Source organism: Pteropus alecto, unplaced genomic scaffold, assembly GCF_000325575.1.
Source record: "Pteropus alecto unplaced genomic scaffold, ASM32557v1 scaffold33, whole genome shotgun sequence".
Lineage (NCBI taxonomy): Eukaryota > Metazoa > Chordata > Mammalia > Chiroptera > Pteropodidae > Pteropus > Pteropus alecto.
The window spans coordinates 1,114,531-1,132,505 of NW_006435762.1; the positions used below are offsets into that span (position 1 = coordinate 1,114,531).

A 17,975-nucleotide genomic window follows, 5' to 3' on the forward strand; every position below is an offset into this window, starting at 1 on the left:
TCCCATTTCTAATTTCATAATCAATATCTGCTTTTTATAGAAAACAAAATAAACAATGTAAAGTCTAAGTTAAAGTGTGAGATGTAGGTAAAATTTAGTACTTGCTATGTTTGCTATCCATTTACTCATCTGTTGGTCATATTTTTCCATAAACATGAACCCACTAAAACTATTTTCCCCTGATCGTTTCTCTTGGTGTCTGAGCTTATTTATAGCAATCATTCCCTTGTCATTCTTTAAAAGCCAGATGTCAGAAATTATGCTAATATAACGTTTAGTGACTATCACTGACTTAGCTCTTTTAACAACACAGCCATTGCCTAAAAATTTATGATCTGTAATGATCAGGAGGCAACATCTTAGCAAAAAAGGAAACAATTAGTTCTAGCCAGTTGTTTTCACTTTTTATAAAAAGTAAAAAACCTTTTGCTTTTAAAAAATGCATGTGTTTGTTAATGCAGCCATGTTTGTTCCATACCTTTACTAGAAAGATGGGTGGTATAATTCATTACTTTGGGAGATATTCCATTTAGGAACAATCTGGCTTTCCGTTGATGCCATTTTTTAAAATTAAGATTCTATTTATAGCCACTGTAGTTATTTTTATTTAAGGTTTTAAATACTCTTTTATTTCTTCTTACAAAAGTGAGGCACATTTACGTATAATAATTTTCAAAGTCCATTAGGACAAAAAATAAAGATTTACTATTTTATTTTAAAAAAACTTCTATAATTATAAAAGTGCATCGTTTTTAAGATGTAATATTCAACTTACTTTCATTGATTAACAGTTTTTTTGTTAGTGATAGCATCTGCTGTCACAAGAACAGGCTTATATTCTAGAGGTTAATATAACCATGAATATATATATATATATATATTTTTTAATGTGATAGTTTTTATGTTTCCGTTGTTTGAGTTGTATGGAGTTAAAATGTTGGTCATAGTAATTGTGCAGCAAAATTTCTTAAATACTCCTTTCCATAGAGTGGAAAGTTAACCAGGATACTAAGAAGAGAATGAAATAACTTGAGTGAATATATGATTTTAATCATTACCAGCTTAAAAAATCAAATATATGACTAGGTCAAAAGATTTTGAAAGCTATCAATTTACAAGTTTTACAAAGTACTGTGGTAATGATTCTTGATCTCAAATCTTATTTACTCCACCATATATTATGATTTCGTGTCCATTTTATATATTTTTCCTACTTAATTTAGTACTGTCATATCATTCCTTTGATTTCCCCTCTTTTTACAAGCACAATCAAATACTACTTGTAGTCAAAAGCCAGTTTTAGCATAATTTATCCTCTATAAAACAGACTTTTAAAATCAGCATATCTAACATTTTATTCTTGTCCCAGGTAACAAGATGCTGTAACTAAATTCATTGAAAATGTTATAACTACAAATTTTTTTCCCTATGTGTTCTCCAGGTTCACAGTGGAACAGGAAATTGATTTAAAACATGTTTTGAAGACTCTTGGAATAACTGAAGTTTTCATCAAAAATGCAAATTTGACAGCTTTATCTGGTAGGAAATAAACACCAATTTTAAAAAATGTTATTCCATAAAAGCTTTTTAAAGTGATGATGTTGAATCTTCTATTTTTTATGGATTTCTAAGGTAAAACATAGTTATCATTTGCCACTTAAATATAACAAATATATTTAACTCCTACAAGAGAAACTATAAATACAGTCATAACATTAAGCTTATATTATTCTGGTCCATGTCTTATCTTCGGTATTAGATTATATTCTCCAGACCTGTCTTATACATCTTTTAACTCCCTATCCCACCATGCCTTGTAGATAATCAGTAAATGTGTTAATTGAATATCTCAATATGTCAGGTTACAATAAATCACATAGGAAAAGAAGAAGGAAGGGAGGATGCTATGTGAACTAGGCACTCTTTAAAAGAATACCTGTTGAGATGATATAAATATTATTCTAAGTCTTCAGTAAAAAAGCAGTGGTTTTGAAGAAGTACTTTCAAAATATACCTGGCATATGGGTGTTGAGTAATTTATTTTAAATGCTGCAAGAAAAAAAATTCAGTTAAATTATTTGATTCAGATGCCCCAATTTGTTCAGGGTAAAAATTATAATATATTAGTAGCATTGAAGTGCTTAGAATATGTAAAATCATTTTGGAAATATTTTTAAACAGCTAAGCCCAAGACATTTGTCATTGATGTAATGTACCTGTGAGTTTAAGGCTCAGTCAGCTTACATAATGATTATTTTCTATCATTTTTATAGAACCCAGAAAATGAACTGTTTTTTGAAGAGATAAAGTCAAATATATATCAAGATAAAAGAAACTCAACATGTAAGGCCTCTTTATATGCAATTTATTGAATCCAATTCTTCAGCTAGAGAGAGCTGAGGTGATAGAAGATTCCTTAGCAGTTCATGAGTTACAGGAGAGAATTTAGTTTTCCTCACCTAAAATAGCAGCCTATAGAAAATCAGTCTGACCAAATGATAGCTTGTAAACTGGGATTTTGAGGGCTCATAGACTGAATTCAGGGACATGGATGCTGCCATCTCTGAAATTGCATATAGGGGTGTGTGTACACAGACACAAATGAAAGAGACAGACAGACAGGGTGGAGGTAGCATGGTCATAGCTTTCAATAAATTCTCAAAGCATCTACAATCAAAAAAGGCCTCATCTTACCAGATTTATGACTGAGCAGATTGTTTTCTAAGCAGCACTCAGCTTCCAGCAATGAGATGATACTGATGTACTTGATACCACAACTTCCACCCCTCATTTCGAGAGCTTACATCACAAAACATGAGGAGAGCTATTCTAAATGCCTACTCTATAAATGTTCCTGTCCACACTAAGAAATAAATTTTCCCTGAATAAATATTTTCATGACTCACATCAGACAACTAAGGCTTTGAACTCTTCAGTGAGATAGTCAATAAAGTAAGACTGGTAGAGATTCCAAAGGTAATGTGTACCTTTATATATGAGTCAGAAATACATTCATGGCTCAAGCAAAGTATAATTTAGTTTCTGTACTCCCTTTTTTAGGAACTGTGAGAATCTGTCTACCATGCTGGCCAAATTCCAACTGGATAATTACATTCTGCTTTCTTACCATGGATCTATTTTCAGTTTGATTAGAGATTCATTCCTTACTGTCTCACCCAAACATGTAGTCAGTTATTTTACACACAGAGACTATTTGCTGCTTTTCAGTCCTCAGGGAGTAGCACTGCAGTGGCAAATCAATTATTGTAGTCATTGTAGCTTAATATTTTTTACATATCTAGAAGGTTTTTAAGGTGCTATTTAATTGCTTTTACTATGTACAGAGACAATAGAACATATATATTTTGAATGCAGATGGTTTGGAGACTAGAAATCATACAGTAGGATCTTTCAGAGTTTGTATAGTCTATATGCGAAGTCTCTGTTTGATCAAACCTCCATCACGATTTCATCCTTCTCAGTGTCCTGCTCCCAGCTGCATTTCCAGTACCTGGCACGGGCTGACACATAATTGGCACAGAGTAGATGTCCATTAAACGATAAAATGAGGGAGGTAAGGAGAGAAGAGGTTTCCCTGCGACCACCTTATACATTACATTTCTTGGACCATTTACTTCTTAAAACATCAATAGGAATAAGGATTGGCCGTCCTCAAACATTACCCAATTCAGGTCTTCAGGATAACATGATGAAAGATCTAAATCCAACCTCTCAAGCTTTCAGTGAGAATTCTTTGATTCTTAAATTTTTAGTTTTGCCAGTCTTGGTAGCCCCAGCATGCCAGGCACCCCAACTAACACTTCTTTATTCTCCTCCCTCCCTCTCATTCTCTCTCTCTCTCTCTCTCTCTCTCTCTCTCTCTCTCTCTCTCTCTCACACACACACACACACACACACACACATTAATGTATGAATCATTCATTCAAAAACTATCTAGTAATACAACTATAATACTTGCCTCTGTGCTTCCTCTAAATTCAATATCATTTATTCCCTGCATCATTTACTTGGGCACCATCTATTCTGCCTTAGATGGTTGGTATCCCTTTCACATGTCTAGTTTTTGTCTCTCCAAATATGATTAAAGTGTCTATGACACTTAGTAATCTCCCACAAGTACCCAGGAAAGATATTAGCATGTATTGTTTGGTTATTACTTTCTGTTTTAATGAGAATTTCATAGTGTTTCAGATATACAACATAAATTATACTCAATGCTATGTCTCTTTTTTTCATTTCACAACTCGTTGAGGGGCAGTTAGTGGGAACAAAGTTCTATGTTGTAAAAATAAAGAAATGATTAAAATATCATACTTATCATACTTTCTCTAAAGAACTTTACAGACTTATGGGGAGAATGACATAAACACCTGGATTTAATAAAAAAAGAACGACGGAAATGTTTTATTGGCACAGTGGTTCTCAGCCAGGACAATTATGCCTTCCAGAGGACATTTGGCAATAGCTGGAAACCTTTTGGTTGTCACAACTGGGGAGTGCCTCTGGTATAGAGGGCCGGGGTAGCTTTCTACATCTGTGTGACCTACACTGCACAGGACAGCCCCCACAACAAAGAATTATATAGCTCAAAATGTCAATAGCTGTGAGAAACCCTGTACTAGAGAAAGCATTGTGGAATCAGAGAGGAAAAAAAAAATCAAGGAATAAAATGGGAGCATATTGGGCCCAACAACGAAGGAAGAGAATATAAGTATATATTTAAGTTTTTAAATGCATAGAATATTTAAAAACATATTAGGAAATAATAGCAGTGGTTGTCTTTAGAATACGGGATAGAGGCTCTTACATAAGAGAGGAGTTTTTGTTTCATATACCACTGCATACAGTTTGGAATTTTACCTTGTGTATGTATTATTTCTTCAACTCAAATTCTTAAAAACTGGGAAACAATTTTAAAATAATATTATTAGTAAATTTCATAAATTTGAAAGCACCCAGAAAACAATTAGATGCTATAGTGATGTTGCTGCATTCTTAAATTGTGTAATAAAATTGTTATCTTCCTTCAAAAATAGCAAATGTGATTTAATAGTGGACCAAAATGAAAACAAAAACAAAAAAATCCTGCTTCACATTCTTCTGCTTCTGGAAAAAGAGTGACTTGAGAATTCTTTGCTAAGTAAGACCTTTTGAATCCACTCTTTTATTTTCTATTTCATGGCATCCAGCTTCATTTCAGACTCCCATTACTGCTGCCCTAGACTATTTCAATAGCCTCCTAAATGGTTTTCAATTTCTCTTTCATTTAATGTCTTATCTACCACTTATCTACTACTGCCAAGATTAATCACCTTAAAACTCACTCTCAGATCACTCTAGTTCCTGTTCAAGGCTTCCCTTCAGCCTGCTGTCCACTGCAGGGCATTCAGACCTCGGCTCCCTCTGCAGGGCATTCAGACCTCGGCTCCCTCTAGCCTTAACTCTGGCTAATTCCTTATACACAGCTTGAGTTCCAGCCAAACCAAACACTCCCCCTATACCACACATCTCCCCAGCTCACATCTTAATGAAATCTCTCCCACCCACAATACCTATAGAACTGAGCCTCAGCTCTAATATCTCCAACTTTATCAAGCTGTCATGCATACAACAACCAGAAATAATGACTCTAAATTCTACAATATTTTGTACTTCTTATGCCACACATCACATCTGATCTTATAATATCATGATTTATGCATCAGATAACCCCTGCCAGAATTTAAATTTCCCAAATATTGATCCTCATGTGTGTATAGAAAGCACCCAGCACCACTTTACACCTAATGCTCACTGAATGAATGAACAAGATGAGGTGCTCTATATTTATTGTATTTGTTTTTCATCTCAATTTGATGTCCATTGCTTTGATTCTATATTTCATTAACATAAAACATAGTGAAGACTCATACAATAAACATGGAATCTAGAGAGTGCTGAGAATTATTTTCTTCTCAAGCTGGATTTAAAATGTTCATCTAGTTGCAATGAGGATCCTGTTATAGAGTAGGGCAATTTTTGTAATGGAAATGAATGACTGTCAGTATTTGGATTAATAGATAATCTTCTTGGAAGGTGTAAGGAGAAGGAGAAAGTGAGCATTAAATCCTTCAGCATAAAGTATGAGCTTTAATAAAGGAGCCAATAAAATAAAGGAGTTAAGAAGATATAGCAAAAGCCATATCCAGGTCAGACTCAAGTGCTTAGATTTATGCTGGACTGACTGTTACATCCTGCCCTTGTTTGTTCTCTTTCTCCTTGCACCTGGAAGCCAGAGGGCTGTATTTCTCTTCCAGTGCCATAATTCCATTTCTGTTCCTGCGTTCTTGCTGGAACTATTGCAACAGTTAATAAACTTGATCTTCCTGCCCCTAACCTTTTGCTCATCCAATTCACCCTTTACAACTGCTGCCACATGTGTCTTCTAAAATCAAAGCAGTCATTTTCTGTTACCTCCGGACAAAGCCCAGCTCTCTAGCATCATGGTCCAAGCTCTTAAGATAAGGCACATCCCCTGACACCCTTCACCTTCTCATAGCCCAGACCCCAATTGCATCTCAGGTCATCTCCTCTGTGTCTCTCACTTTGCATCTATAATCCTTTGCTTGGAATGCCCGTGCTCCCTTCTCTGATGTTCACCCTGCTAGTTATTCTTCAAGAACCAGCACAAATGTCACCGCTTCCTTCCCCTGATAACTCTCCCTTTCTAGATGATTTACTTTGCCTCATCCAGACTCTCGTAGTGCAAAGGTATCACACATTTTACCTTTTCCTTAGAAATTTTTGTTCACATATGTGTCTCTGACCGCAGAGCTCTTCAGAAGCAGAGACTGTGTCATAGATGTTTCTCTGTCCTCAGAGCCCAGCACTGTGTGGGGAATGGGATAGATGCTGGGTGGGTGCATGCCATGAGGAAATGGTGCTGGGCCCTGCCTTGCTCCAAGTGTGGGGGCATCTCTCAAATTTCCAGTCTTCCTCACTCCCCATGCTTCTTCCGTACAGGCCTTATTTTGGGTCCTCAAACACACCTGGCTTGTATCTACCTCTGCACTAGCTTCCCTACCATCAGAAGCACTCCTGAGATCTTTCTGTGACTGGCTCCTTTCTATATTCTATAGGTCTCAGTTCAAATGGACATTCTCAAACATGCTTTTCCTCACAGCTTATGTCAAGTAGCTCCTCTTCCTTGTCCTAGTTACCAGCCACCACATCACCTTCTTTTATTTCTTAATTACACTTACCACGCTCTGAAACTTTGGTCATTTTGACTTGCTTTTCTATTGTCCTGGTTATTTAATGTCTGATTTCCACCATTAGGAAGGAATTATTTAGTACACCATGGTATACCCAGCACATCAACTATGTTTTGCTCATTGGAGGTGCTTAGTACATTAGTAAATGAATGAATGAATGAATGAATGAATGAATGCATGCATATTTACTGGTCTATAATAAAATCTATCCAGAGAAACAAACAAACAAACAAACACACACACACACACTATTTCTACCTTGAAGGAGCTCAAATTCTAGAAACCTTTCTGTAATGGGTAGGACTGAAGCTAAAAATATTTTAGCAGCTCAAGTACAGAGCCTCTTTTGGTATTCCAGGGTTCTGTTATGGAACTCTCTTCATTTTGTTATTTTAAGCATGTCCTTGTTGATGCAGAAATCTATTTAAATTGGCTATGTTTAGGAACAGTGCCACAAAGGAAGTAATGGCATCCACTTGCTTGATGGCCATCCTGCCAGCATTATGTTAATCACAGATATTTAGAGCCTTTGGTTCGCTGCACAATACCTCATACAAACAGGGTACTTGATAAATATTTGCTCAGTGACTGAATGAATGAATGCCTAAGTATTTTGCCTTGCTTTCTTTAGAAGAGCTTGAATTATTGCCCAGCTCTTCTCTAGGGAACATAGGATTTGCTGGCCCCGTTCCCATCTTATCAGTATGAAAAGCCTGGCTCCATGCTGCCCGGAGGATAGTAGGACCAGTCATTTGGCAGCAATGTCTGCTGTAACCAGAAGGAGAAGACTGCTCGGGGCCAGAGTATGGATTTTTTTTTTTTTTTTTTTGATAGCTCTGTCTGCCTTTGATGTATTTATTTTCTTTTTTAGAGAATAGTTAACTTTTCTCTAACCACTAAGACAAGCTCATCAGTGTAAAATAATGCTCCTTAATTTTCCTCACATTCTGATTCAACAAACATCTGAGTGCAAATTTGGCGCCTGGCAGTGTGCAAAGAATTGATAGAAGATAAATAGGACAGGCAAGGTCCAGGCCCTCCAGTAAGTGTATGGCCTAGCAGGAAAGATGGCTTCACTGACACGTAATTACATGACGATAAGCAACATTAGAGGGCAAGCATAGGAAGCTATGAACTTGCTTGTATCCCTTTCTAAAATTTGATGACAATAGACACGTTCTTGATTAAACCACTTTTGGCTTATATTTTATTTTAATGTGACTGCTTGAAGTTTGCCCCAAAAGAAAATAAGCATTTTTTTTCCTCATTATCTGTGATGTGATTTCTTCTTCATTACATTTTCTTCTACATGTAAATCCAAAGGAGTATATAAGGTTTTTCTTGAAGGTTAAGCGCCCCGAGGTCTTTGCTGTCCATCACATAGCAGTTAATCACCCCTGGAAGTTGGAACATTGGATTGGATTTTGATTTTGCTGTCTTTGAGATCTGTATGTTGACACAGGTCTGTTGGCTCCCATTCCCTTTGCTCATCTGCTCGATTAGATTTTTAAATCTTTTAGTGTATGGTCTTTGCATTCTTTCACTCTCTGGTGCTGTTCATCAATTTTCCCAGAGCATTTACTTTTGATTAATGTCATATGTTTTATTTATTACAAGAATAAACTTTATAGCTATAATTGTGAACAGAATTGTGGTCATGGTGTCTGCTCGAGAGTGACAACATCCAAAGTCTTACAATGTGAAATAGCTGACCCCTTTCAATCAACAATTAATAAATTTCTGTGGACTGGGTCACATACTGGAAAATTACATATTACCCGGAGATACCCTCTACTTAGCATAGTTCATTTATTAGGCCTGCTGAATGCCAGAAGCCAGGGGTACTAAGGGGAATGACACAATCCTTGTTTTAAGGAAGTTGACAGTTCGGGAAGAGAGAGATCAATACAAATATGATATATTATTAAAGGCTTCCATAGAATTAGATCCTGGATTCAGTGGGAGACAGTAGTCAGTTCTACTTTAGTGGGGGATAGGAATCAGAGGAGAGCAGGAAAGGCCTGATAGGCCTCAAAGCTCAGCCTTAAAAGTATATTAGGTATCTGACTGTACAACAAGGATTAAGGGAGTTTCTGGGGAAGCAAAGACAGAAGTGATAAAATGCAGTATGTTCAGGCTATTGCAGTTCAAATAAACTGGAGCCTAGTGTAGGAAGTGAAGAATGCTAAGCGAATGAAGCATGGAGTTCCTCTTATTGCAGAATGAGCACTACACAGGATGTGATATTCTGAAGGAGAGATGGAAGGCAGAGCAAGAAGGAGAGGGGATAAAAGGTTTTAAGTAGGGCAGTGGCTTAAATTGGTTTTTATTTGATAAGATCGTCTCAGAGGAAGGTTTAATGTGAACTCAAGATTGATAGAGCTATTCTCAACAGTGATGTCATGACATACTGTGACATCCCTTAAAACTCATTTTAAAAAAGTATTTGTGTATCTTGCTGGGTTTAATTTTCTGATTTAAAAAAGAAAAACTTTTACTTTCATATTAATAGATGATTTAGTTAATGATTTTTGTACTTAGACTGCCCTTGTTCAATTTTAATAGCAAAATAAGACTACCTATAGATGACTTAGATTATTTTTATTCTTTTTCTAGAGTCTAGAATGGTTTTGTAACAGAAATTTCTATCTGTTCTTTAAAGGTTTGGTTAAAATTATCCAGAAAATCATCTAGGCTTGGACGCTTTAGTTTTGAGGGGAAGTTTTTGTCAACTGATTCAATTAGTATTTAAATGGTTACTGGATTACTTAGATCTATTTTTTTCATTGGTTCAACTTATAATTTATACATTTCTATAAAAGTGTCCAGTTGATGGTAAGCCTATTCATTTTCAAAGTTATCTGCATAAAGAAGCACAAGAATCTTTTGGAGGAGATGAAAATATTCTGTATCTTATTTGTGGTGGTGGGCTCACAGGTATATACATCTATCAGAACTTACCAAACTATATTGTATAGAGATACAGTTTATAGTAAATAAATTATACCTCATAAAGTTGGTTAACATTTATCTGCAGAAAATTATGCATAGAATTTTTTTGTGATTTAAAAAAATTTCCTTCTGTATCTTTAGATATGTTCTTTTTTGTCTTAATATTGTTTGTCTGGGCAATCGCTCTTTCTACTTCATGCATCTTGTTAAAGGTTTGTCCATTTCATTATCTTTGAACAACTGGCTCTCTGGAAAGAATCCTCAGCATCCTTGCTTTCTTGATCTTTCTGCTACAGTACCTTGCAGTATACCTTCCAAGCACCATATTGTGTGGGTAAATGAAAGCATATGAAAGGATAGGTGACTAAAGGAGGGTACACTTGGGGGCCGAGGCCAGAGTTGAAAGGATGAGATTCCTTCTTTCAAGGTACTTAGTACTGCCAGCTTGTCAGGCTCAGGAGCTATTGAAGGTAGTTTCCTCTGTGCAAATTGATGTGGCTGAAATATCATTTGGTGTCTTTGAAAACTCCCCTAAGAATATTTGAAGAGGGCTTAGCTAGCAATGTGGATACTCATCACCCCTTAGGAACTGGGTTCTGTCACTTTTGCATTCAAGGCCATAATATTAGCTCTTGGTGGATGACCTTCCCTTAACTATCAGACTAATGAAAATGGGCAGCAGAGTCTGAAAATAATATAGCATCAATTAACTACTAAATAGTAGATATATTTTACTGTCTTGGAATTCATGTGTTTGTTTTGCCAACTAAATATATTTGACTAGTTATAAATGCAATTTACATTTTTCCTTTTATTTGTTAAAAAAACTAGTCTTCTGGTTTTGAGGGAGCTAATTATACTTAATTGTTTAATGTAAAATCTTTATTACTTTTTATTTTTCTTCTAGTCATAAAATGCATTCAAGAAGAAAATGTCATATTATGTAAAATGTACTATTTCATAATGCAATGCTTATATCTGAATACTAAATATGAGCTGAGGAAGTAATATCCCTATTAAAAGAATATTTAGAGATGCCTCTAAGTTGTCTTGGGACTCATTCAAAATAAGCAGGTGCTGTGCAACAGATGTACCAAAAATGTTGAACATCATTCTCTATCCATATAAGATAATTATGTGTTTTTGAAAACTTGAAAGGAAAACTTATGCTTAGGAAGTCTTACTGAGCAGCCTAATGGGAAATCAATTGTGCTTTTACAGAATGGTGCTGGGCATCAGCAACAAAGTTATTTATCTTAAATTTGAATTAGACTTCCTGGAATTGGAAAAAAGTATGGAGGGTACAAATTTGAGTAAACCATCTTGCTTCCTGTGCTATTTCTTTCTTTCTCTTTCTTCCTTTCTTTCTTTCTTTCTTTCGTTCTTTCGTTCTTTCTTTCTTTCTTTCGTTCTTTCGTTCTTTCTTTCTTTCTTTCGTTCTTTCGTTCTTTCTTTCTTTCTTTCGTTCTTTCGTTCTTTCTTTCTTTCTTTCGTTCTTTCGTTCTTTCTTTCTTTCTTTCGTTCTTTCGTTCTTTCTTTCTTTCTTTCGTTCTTTCGTTCTTTCTTTCTTTCTTTCTTTTCTTTCTTCTTCCTTCCTTCCTTCCTTCCTTCCTTTCTGATTTAATAAAAGGTTTTAATTTACCTTTTTTTTTAAATTTGAGTAATTTAAATTTGAGTAAATTTAAATTTGAGTAAACCATCTTGCTTCCTGTGCTTGCTTGCTTGCTTGCTTGCTTGCTTGCTTAAAAAAAACTTTCTTTCTTTCTTTCTTTCTTTCTTTCTTTCTTTCTTTCTTTCTTTCTTTCTTTCTTTCCTTCTTTCTTTCTTTCTCTCTCTCTCTCTTTCTTTCTTTCTTTTCTTTTCTTTTCTTTCTTTTCTTTCTTCTTCCTTCCTTCCTTCCTTCTTTCTTTCTTTTTCTTTCTTTCTTTCTTTCTTTCTTTTCTTTCTTTTTGTACCTGAGATATCTTGTTTGTTTTGTTGATTCTTGGAAATAAATTGGAAACCCAAGACTAAAAGATACTGTATTGTGTAGTTTGCTAGGGCTACCAGCTGCCATAGCAAACCACCACAGAATACTTGAACAATGGACATTTATTTTCTCATAGTTTTGGAGGCTGGAAGTCTGAGATCAAAGAGTCTTCAGGCTTAATTTCTTCTGTGTCCTCTTTCCTTGGCTTATAGATGGCTGCTTTCTCCCCATGACTACACATGTTGTCAAGGTTTTCTAGAGAAACAGAACCAACAAGAAATCTCTATATATCTATATCTAATCTCTATCTATCTATCTATCTATCTATCTATCTATCTATCTATCTATCTATCATCTATCATGTATCTATGTATAATCTATCATCTCTCTTGGAGAGAAAGAGTTATTTTAAGGAATTGACTCATATGGTGTGGAGACTTTGAAAATCCAAAATCTAGTAGGCAAGCAGGCTGGAGATGCAAGAAAAAGTTTCAGTTCAAGTCCAAAGGCAGTAGGCTGGCAGAATTTCTTCTTGCTCAGAGATGGTCAGTCTTTGGTCTACTAAGGCCATTAGCTGATTGGATGAGGTCCACCCCCATCATGAGGGTAGCTTACTTTACTCAAAGTTTGCCAATTTAAATGTTACTCTCATCCAGAAAACATCTTCACAGAGATATCCAGAATATGTTTGACCAAATATCTGGGCACCATGGCCCAGTCATGATGACACATAAAATTATCCATCACAAATGGTCTTCCCTCTCTACCTATCTGTCCAAATTTCCTCTTCTTATAGAGATGCCAGTCTTTGGATTAAGGCCCACCCTAATGACCTCATTTTAACTTAAGAGTGTATCTCCAAATACAGTTACATTCTGAAGTCTTATGAGTTAGGACTTCAACACATGTATTTTAAGAGAACACAATTCAGCAGATAACAGCCGTTAATTTAAAAGTAACCATAAATAGAAAGACAATAAATGGAAAGGAGAAAACAGTCTTCCTAATACTGAAAATGTGTTATTTCCTCCATCTTTAGGATACTCTTCATATAAATCAGTTAACTGGAATGGAAAGTAACTTTTTTTTATATATTCACATTTCTGCAACTTAGAAATCAATTTTATTTTTCTTTGCCAAGGTTTCTTACATTACCACAATAATTAGACATTAGATTTTTTTAATTTCTTAATTTCTTATTCTAGTTATATCTGTATTTCTACCTATTTTCCTTTTGTGTTTTTAAATTTCAGATTAGAGCACATGTAAGATGTTTTTATATTAAATTATGAACTAATTTGAAGTTGCTATTAAAACAGAGCCACTTTCCTCTTTTTCTGGCAATATAAGAAATAAACAATGAGAAAATTACTGATAAAAATGAAGGGGAAAATTAACAAGAAAATATAAAATGAAGACAAATCAGAATACACACTTTCAATAGTTCTCTCAAGTCATAAATGTAATCTTACAACATTATCTCTTATGTTTTATATCGTTATGTTTGTATCACATATCAGTATCTTATGTCTGTCATATTTTTAAAATCCATTTAACTAAAGGGTAAAATGCTTCCCTATCTTTGATACTGAAGAAATGCTTCTGTTATCTCTCTTTTTTGCAGATAACAAAGAGGTTTTCCTTTCCAAAGCAATTCACAAGTCCTTCATAGAGGTTAATGAAGAAGGCTCCGAAGCTGCTGCCACCTCAGGTGCCAAGTTTTCTAAAATCTTCTACCTTTTCTAGATTTGTATTTTTGAAGCAATCTTGGGTAGGGGATCAGAGCCATTTTTAGAACCAAGCCAAAAAACTGACTCTGTTCTGGCTCTACTGTAACTTAGAAGTTTAGCCGATGCTGACCCCAGCTAGAATTTTCTAAGTAGGCTACGAAGCATTTCACTCCTCCCGTGCCCCGTGCAAAGTGACTCCCTCTCTCGTTTTCCCTCTAATGAGAGGCAGGAGGATATTGGCAGCTCTGTAGAATAGATTTTCCGGCTGTGCTACCTGTTTCAATATTTTAAATATTGCCCTGCTGCCCATTTAAACATTTTTCTCTTACTTAATTACTTGTGGAAGTTAGTTTTTAATTTTGTCAGAGAAAAGTTTTGATTTTTTAAAAGTACATATATAAACAAGAGTATATGACGGTGTGTAATAATAATACTAATAAAATTTTAATTTTAAATAAATAATTCAAAAAAATTGACATAAATCACATGTGTAAAGCAAAATGGCAAATGTCCCTAGTCATTTTGATCATTCTAACTACCCTAGTTAAGTGAGAATGATTTTTTTGTTGCCTTTTTTCCCTCCTTTTATTTGTTTGGATTTGTTTCAATCTCATCATCAAGAATTTTAGTCAAATTTCCACCCCCACATAAAATGTAACATGTCATATTTGCACGCATTATTTCTACCTTTGCATAAATTTGTCCATTAAAAGTATAGCACCAGTTAAAGTATTTTTAGGAGAAAATAGAAACACAGTAGTCTCAGGCATCAAGAAAGCTTAAAATCTTACATTATGTAATGGTGACCTTTTTCTGACAATTGAATCACCCTGCAGCAAGTATAAAACGATCGTCCATAATAAGGATCTCAAGGGAATTCAGTTTCCCAGCCATAGGAAACACATTGCATCTCTCACTGCTATTTTCCCTTTAATCACTGCCATTCTGGCCACTTACTAGAAGCCTGGTGATTTGCTATATAAATTCAGACAAGTAATGATTTAAGAATATAAAGAAATTCTTAGTTTTTCTTTGGGGGTGGGTGTTCTTTCTTTCTTAACTCAAAGGGCATTATAGTAAAGCCATGAGCATTTATCTGAGACCAAGGCTAAAACTTCTGTAACAGGCAGAATAAATTGTCCTATTATTTTTGGTGTGGTAGAGATAGGAAACCATGTATGGTGTCATGGTGTGTGTGTGTGTGTGTGTGTGTGTGTGCGCGTGTGCGTGTGTGTGTCTGTGTTTAAAGTCAAGTAGAAATGTCAGCACCTTTATAATTTTTCTTTCTTAAGTCTTTAAAATTGTGTTCTCTGTAAACTATTCCTTTTCATTAAACATAGATGATTTGCAGAAATTACTCATAAGTCCCTGGACATCTATAGACATGTAATTGCTTTTTCTCTGCACTGTAGGAATGATTGCAATTAGTAGGATGGCTGTGCTGTATCCTCAAGTTATTGTCGACCATCCATTTTTCTTTCTAATCAGGAATAGGAAAACAGGTAAGTCTGTTATGGGAACAGACTTTTTAATAGGTTAAAAAATAATTTTTAAAAATTGAGAACATTTTCCACATTATTTATCAGATAATTCCTAATGTTCAAATGATTTATTAAATGAAGTTAATTTATTAAATTTTCATTTTTTAGAACATTGCTAATTATAAGCAAGAAGAGAAATAAATATCTCTTTTTGTTGTTTATCCCCTCTTTTGTTCACATCCAACCCAAAACAGGTACAATCCTATTCATGGGACGAGTCATGCATCCTGAAACAATGAACATAAGTGGACATGATTTTGAGGAACTTTAATCATTTCATTTGAATAACAATGGAAATAGTAAATACGCACATTATGTTTGCAACTGGTACATATTTAAGATTTGTGTTTTACAGTATATCTTGAGATAATATTTAAAATAGCTCCAGATAAAAACAGTGTATGTAAACTGTAGCCAATTTGTTAAGAAATGTCATCAGTATTATTGAGGTGATGGTCTTGTCATGTCATTGTGTTTGTTGTGCTGGTATTTAAAATAAAAGTACATATCGAACATGCGAACAGCTCTGTTTTTCATTTTGGAAGCTGTGATATAAAGATACCTCTAGGTGAAATTTGGAAACAGTTATGTTTCTGGACATCTTAAGTCTTTCATAATCATGTAGAATCAAAGCACCAAAGAAAATTAACATCATACACTTATATATAAAAAGCAGTAACAAGTGAGATGAAGACTGGTACTCTACAAAAATTCTAATTGTTTTTTCTCTAAAGACAGTGTAAAAGAATGCAAACTGAACATCTTCTGTATGGCTCATGGCAAAATGCATTAGATTATAGATATAGTTTATTTACCATGTCTTTTAAAATCCACTTGATTTCACAATCCTGATGTAGATTACAGCCTGGTATATCACCATGTTTTGCTGATGCAAGTAAAATCTAAACTAGAACCAAGTTTTCAAAAGCCCCCAAATAAGCCATATTAGCACATTAATAATAAAAAATGCCCTTTGGTGTGTCACCAGAGAATTAACTAGAAAAAAAATGCTAGGATTTTAGGTCAAGATGATAGAATAGGAAGATGCTGTACTCGCCTCCTCTCATGGCAACATCAAAATTACAGCTAAACTACAGAACAACCATCATTGGTAATTGCTTAAATTCTAGCTGAACAGAAGTCTTACAACTAAGGACATACAGAGGAAGCCACCTGAAGACTGGTAGGAGGGGTGGAGACTAGAACTGGGCTGGTCCTACATCTGCATATGGCAGTTAAAAATTGGGAGGGATGTCTCCACTATGGAGGTCCCTCGAAAGGAATTAGGAGCCCCAACCCTACACCACACTCCCCAGCCCTGGGTTCTAGTGCCAAGAAGAGAATATCCCATAACTTCTGGCAGAGATTGTGGCTGAGTGAGATGGAGGGCTACGGGGGTCCCAGGAGTTTCTCTTAAAAAGTACATACATGGACTTACTTGCTGATTAACTCACTCCCTCTGAATTCCAGCGCTGGGGCAGCAGCTTGAAGGGTGCCAAGGACATATGGGGAGGAACTGCCTTATGTGGCTTCAGGGCGAGGGCTGGAAGGGCAACTTTTTCCCAGATGGAAGTGCTGGCAGAATCTGTTGTATCTTAGTTGAGCCCTCCCTGCTCCCAGCCTGCAGATGCAGGCAGGCACCATATCTGAGCCCTGGTGATTCCCTGATACCCCCACCCCACCCAAATTGCAGCCCACCCAAGCCACTTCCAGTGGTTTTTCCACACAAATGGCCTGTCTTGGCTCATGCTGCAAACTTCCTAAAATCTCTCAAAGGTTCACAAAACCCAAACAAGCAGCATTTGGCCTCATTGTACCCTGTACATCTTTCTGAGCAGCCCCAAACCCAACACTAGCAGCAGCCGGCCTTAGTTTATTGCTTCGCCTCCTGAGACACCTCCAAGCCCAGTGTGGGTGGTGGCCATCTGTAGATTGCCTGGTAGCTCATGACAGGTGGCCCCAGACAAGACACAGTCTGAAGCTGAAGTTTGCTTGCAAAGGGGCCCTTCCCAGGAGGCCCCAGAGCCGGCACACCTGATGGCTGGCTTCAGATTTCAAAACAAAAGCTATAAGATGAAATAAAGGACCCAGTAATTCCACTTCTGGTTATTTATTGGAAGAAACCCAAAACATGATTTTAAAGGAACATATAAATTCACATATTCATTGTGGCATTATTTACAGTAACCAAGATATGGAGGCAACTTGAGTTATCCATCAATATTTGAAAGGATAAAAAAGAGGTGGTACATATATACAATGGGATATTATTCAGCCACAAAAAAAGAATGAAATCTTGCCAGCTGTAACAACATGGATGGACCTAGACAGTATTGTGCTGAGTGGAGTAAGTCAGACAGAGAAAGACAAATGCCATATGTATTACTTACATGTGGAATCTAAAGAACAAAATAAACAAACAAAACAAAAATTAATAGATACAGAAGACATTGTGATGGTTGCCAGATGGGAGGGGTGTTTGGAGGACAGGTGAAAGAGGGGAAAAGAT

General features: G+C 35.7%; 1 protein-coding gene across 3 annotated transcripts in view; it reads left to right on the forward strand.

Moving 5' to 3' along the window:
• The window catches only part of SERPINI1 (serpin family I member 1), a 71,596-nt gene that overhangs the window by 49,704 nt on the left and 3,917 nt on the right, over positions 1-17,975 (forward strand). The window contains exons 6-9 of one of the 3 annotated variants that reach the window (XM_006910806.3): positions 1,442-1,539; positions 13,820-13,906; positions 15,338-15,427; positions 15,661-15,987. In XM_006910806.3, coding sequence (XP_006910868.1) covers positions 1,442-1,539; positions 13,820-13,906; positions 15,338-15,427; positions 15,661-15,737 — 352 coding nt within the window. In that variant the 3' untranslated portion in view covers positions 15,738-15,987. Of the gene's footprint in view, positions 1-1,441; positions 1,540-13,819; positions 13,907-15,337; positions 15,428-15,660; positions 15,988-17,975 lie in introns of those variants that run through there. The other 2 variants (XM_025046060.1, XM_025046061.1) reach the window with 2 other exon arrangements.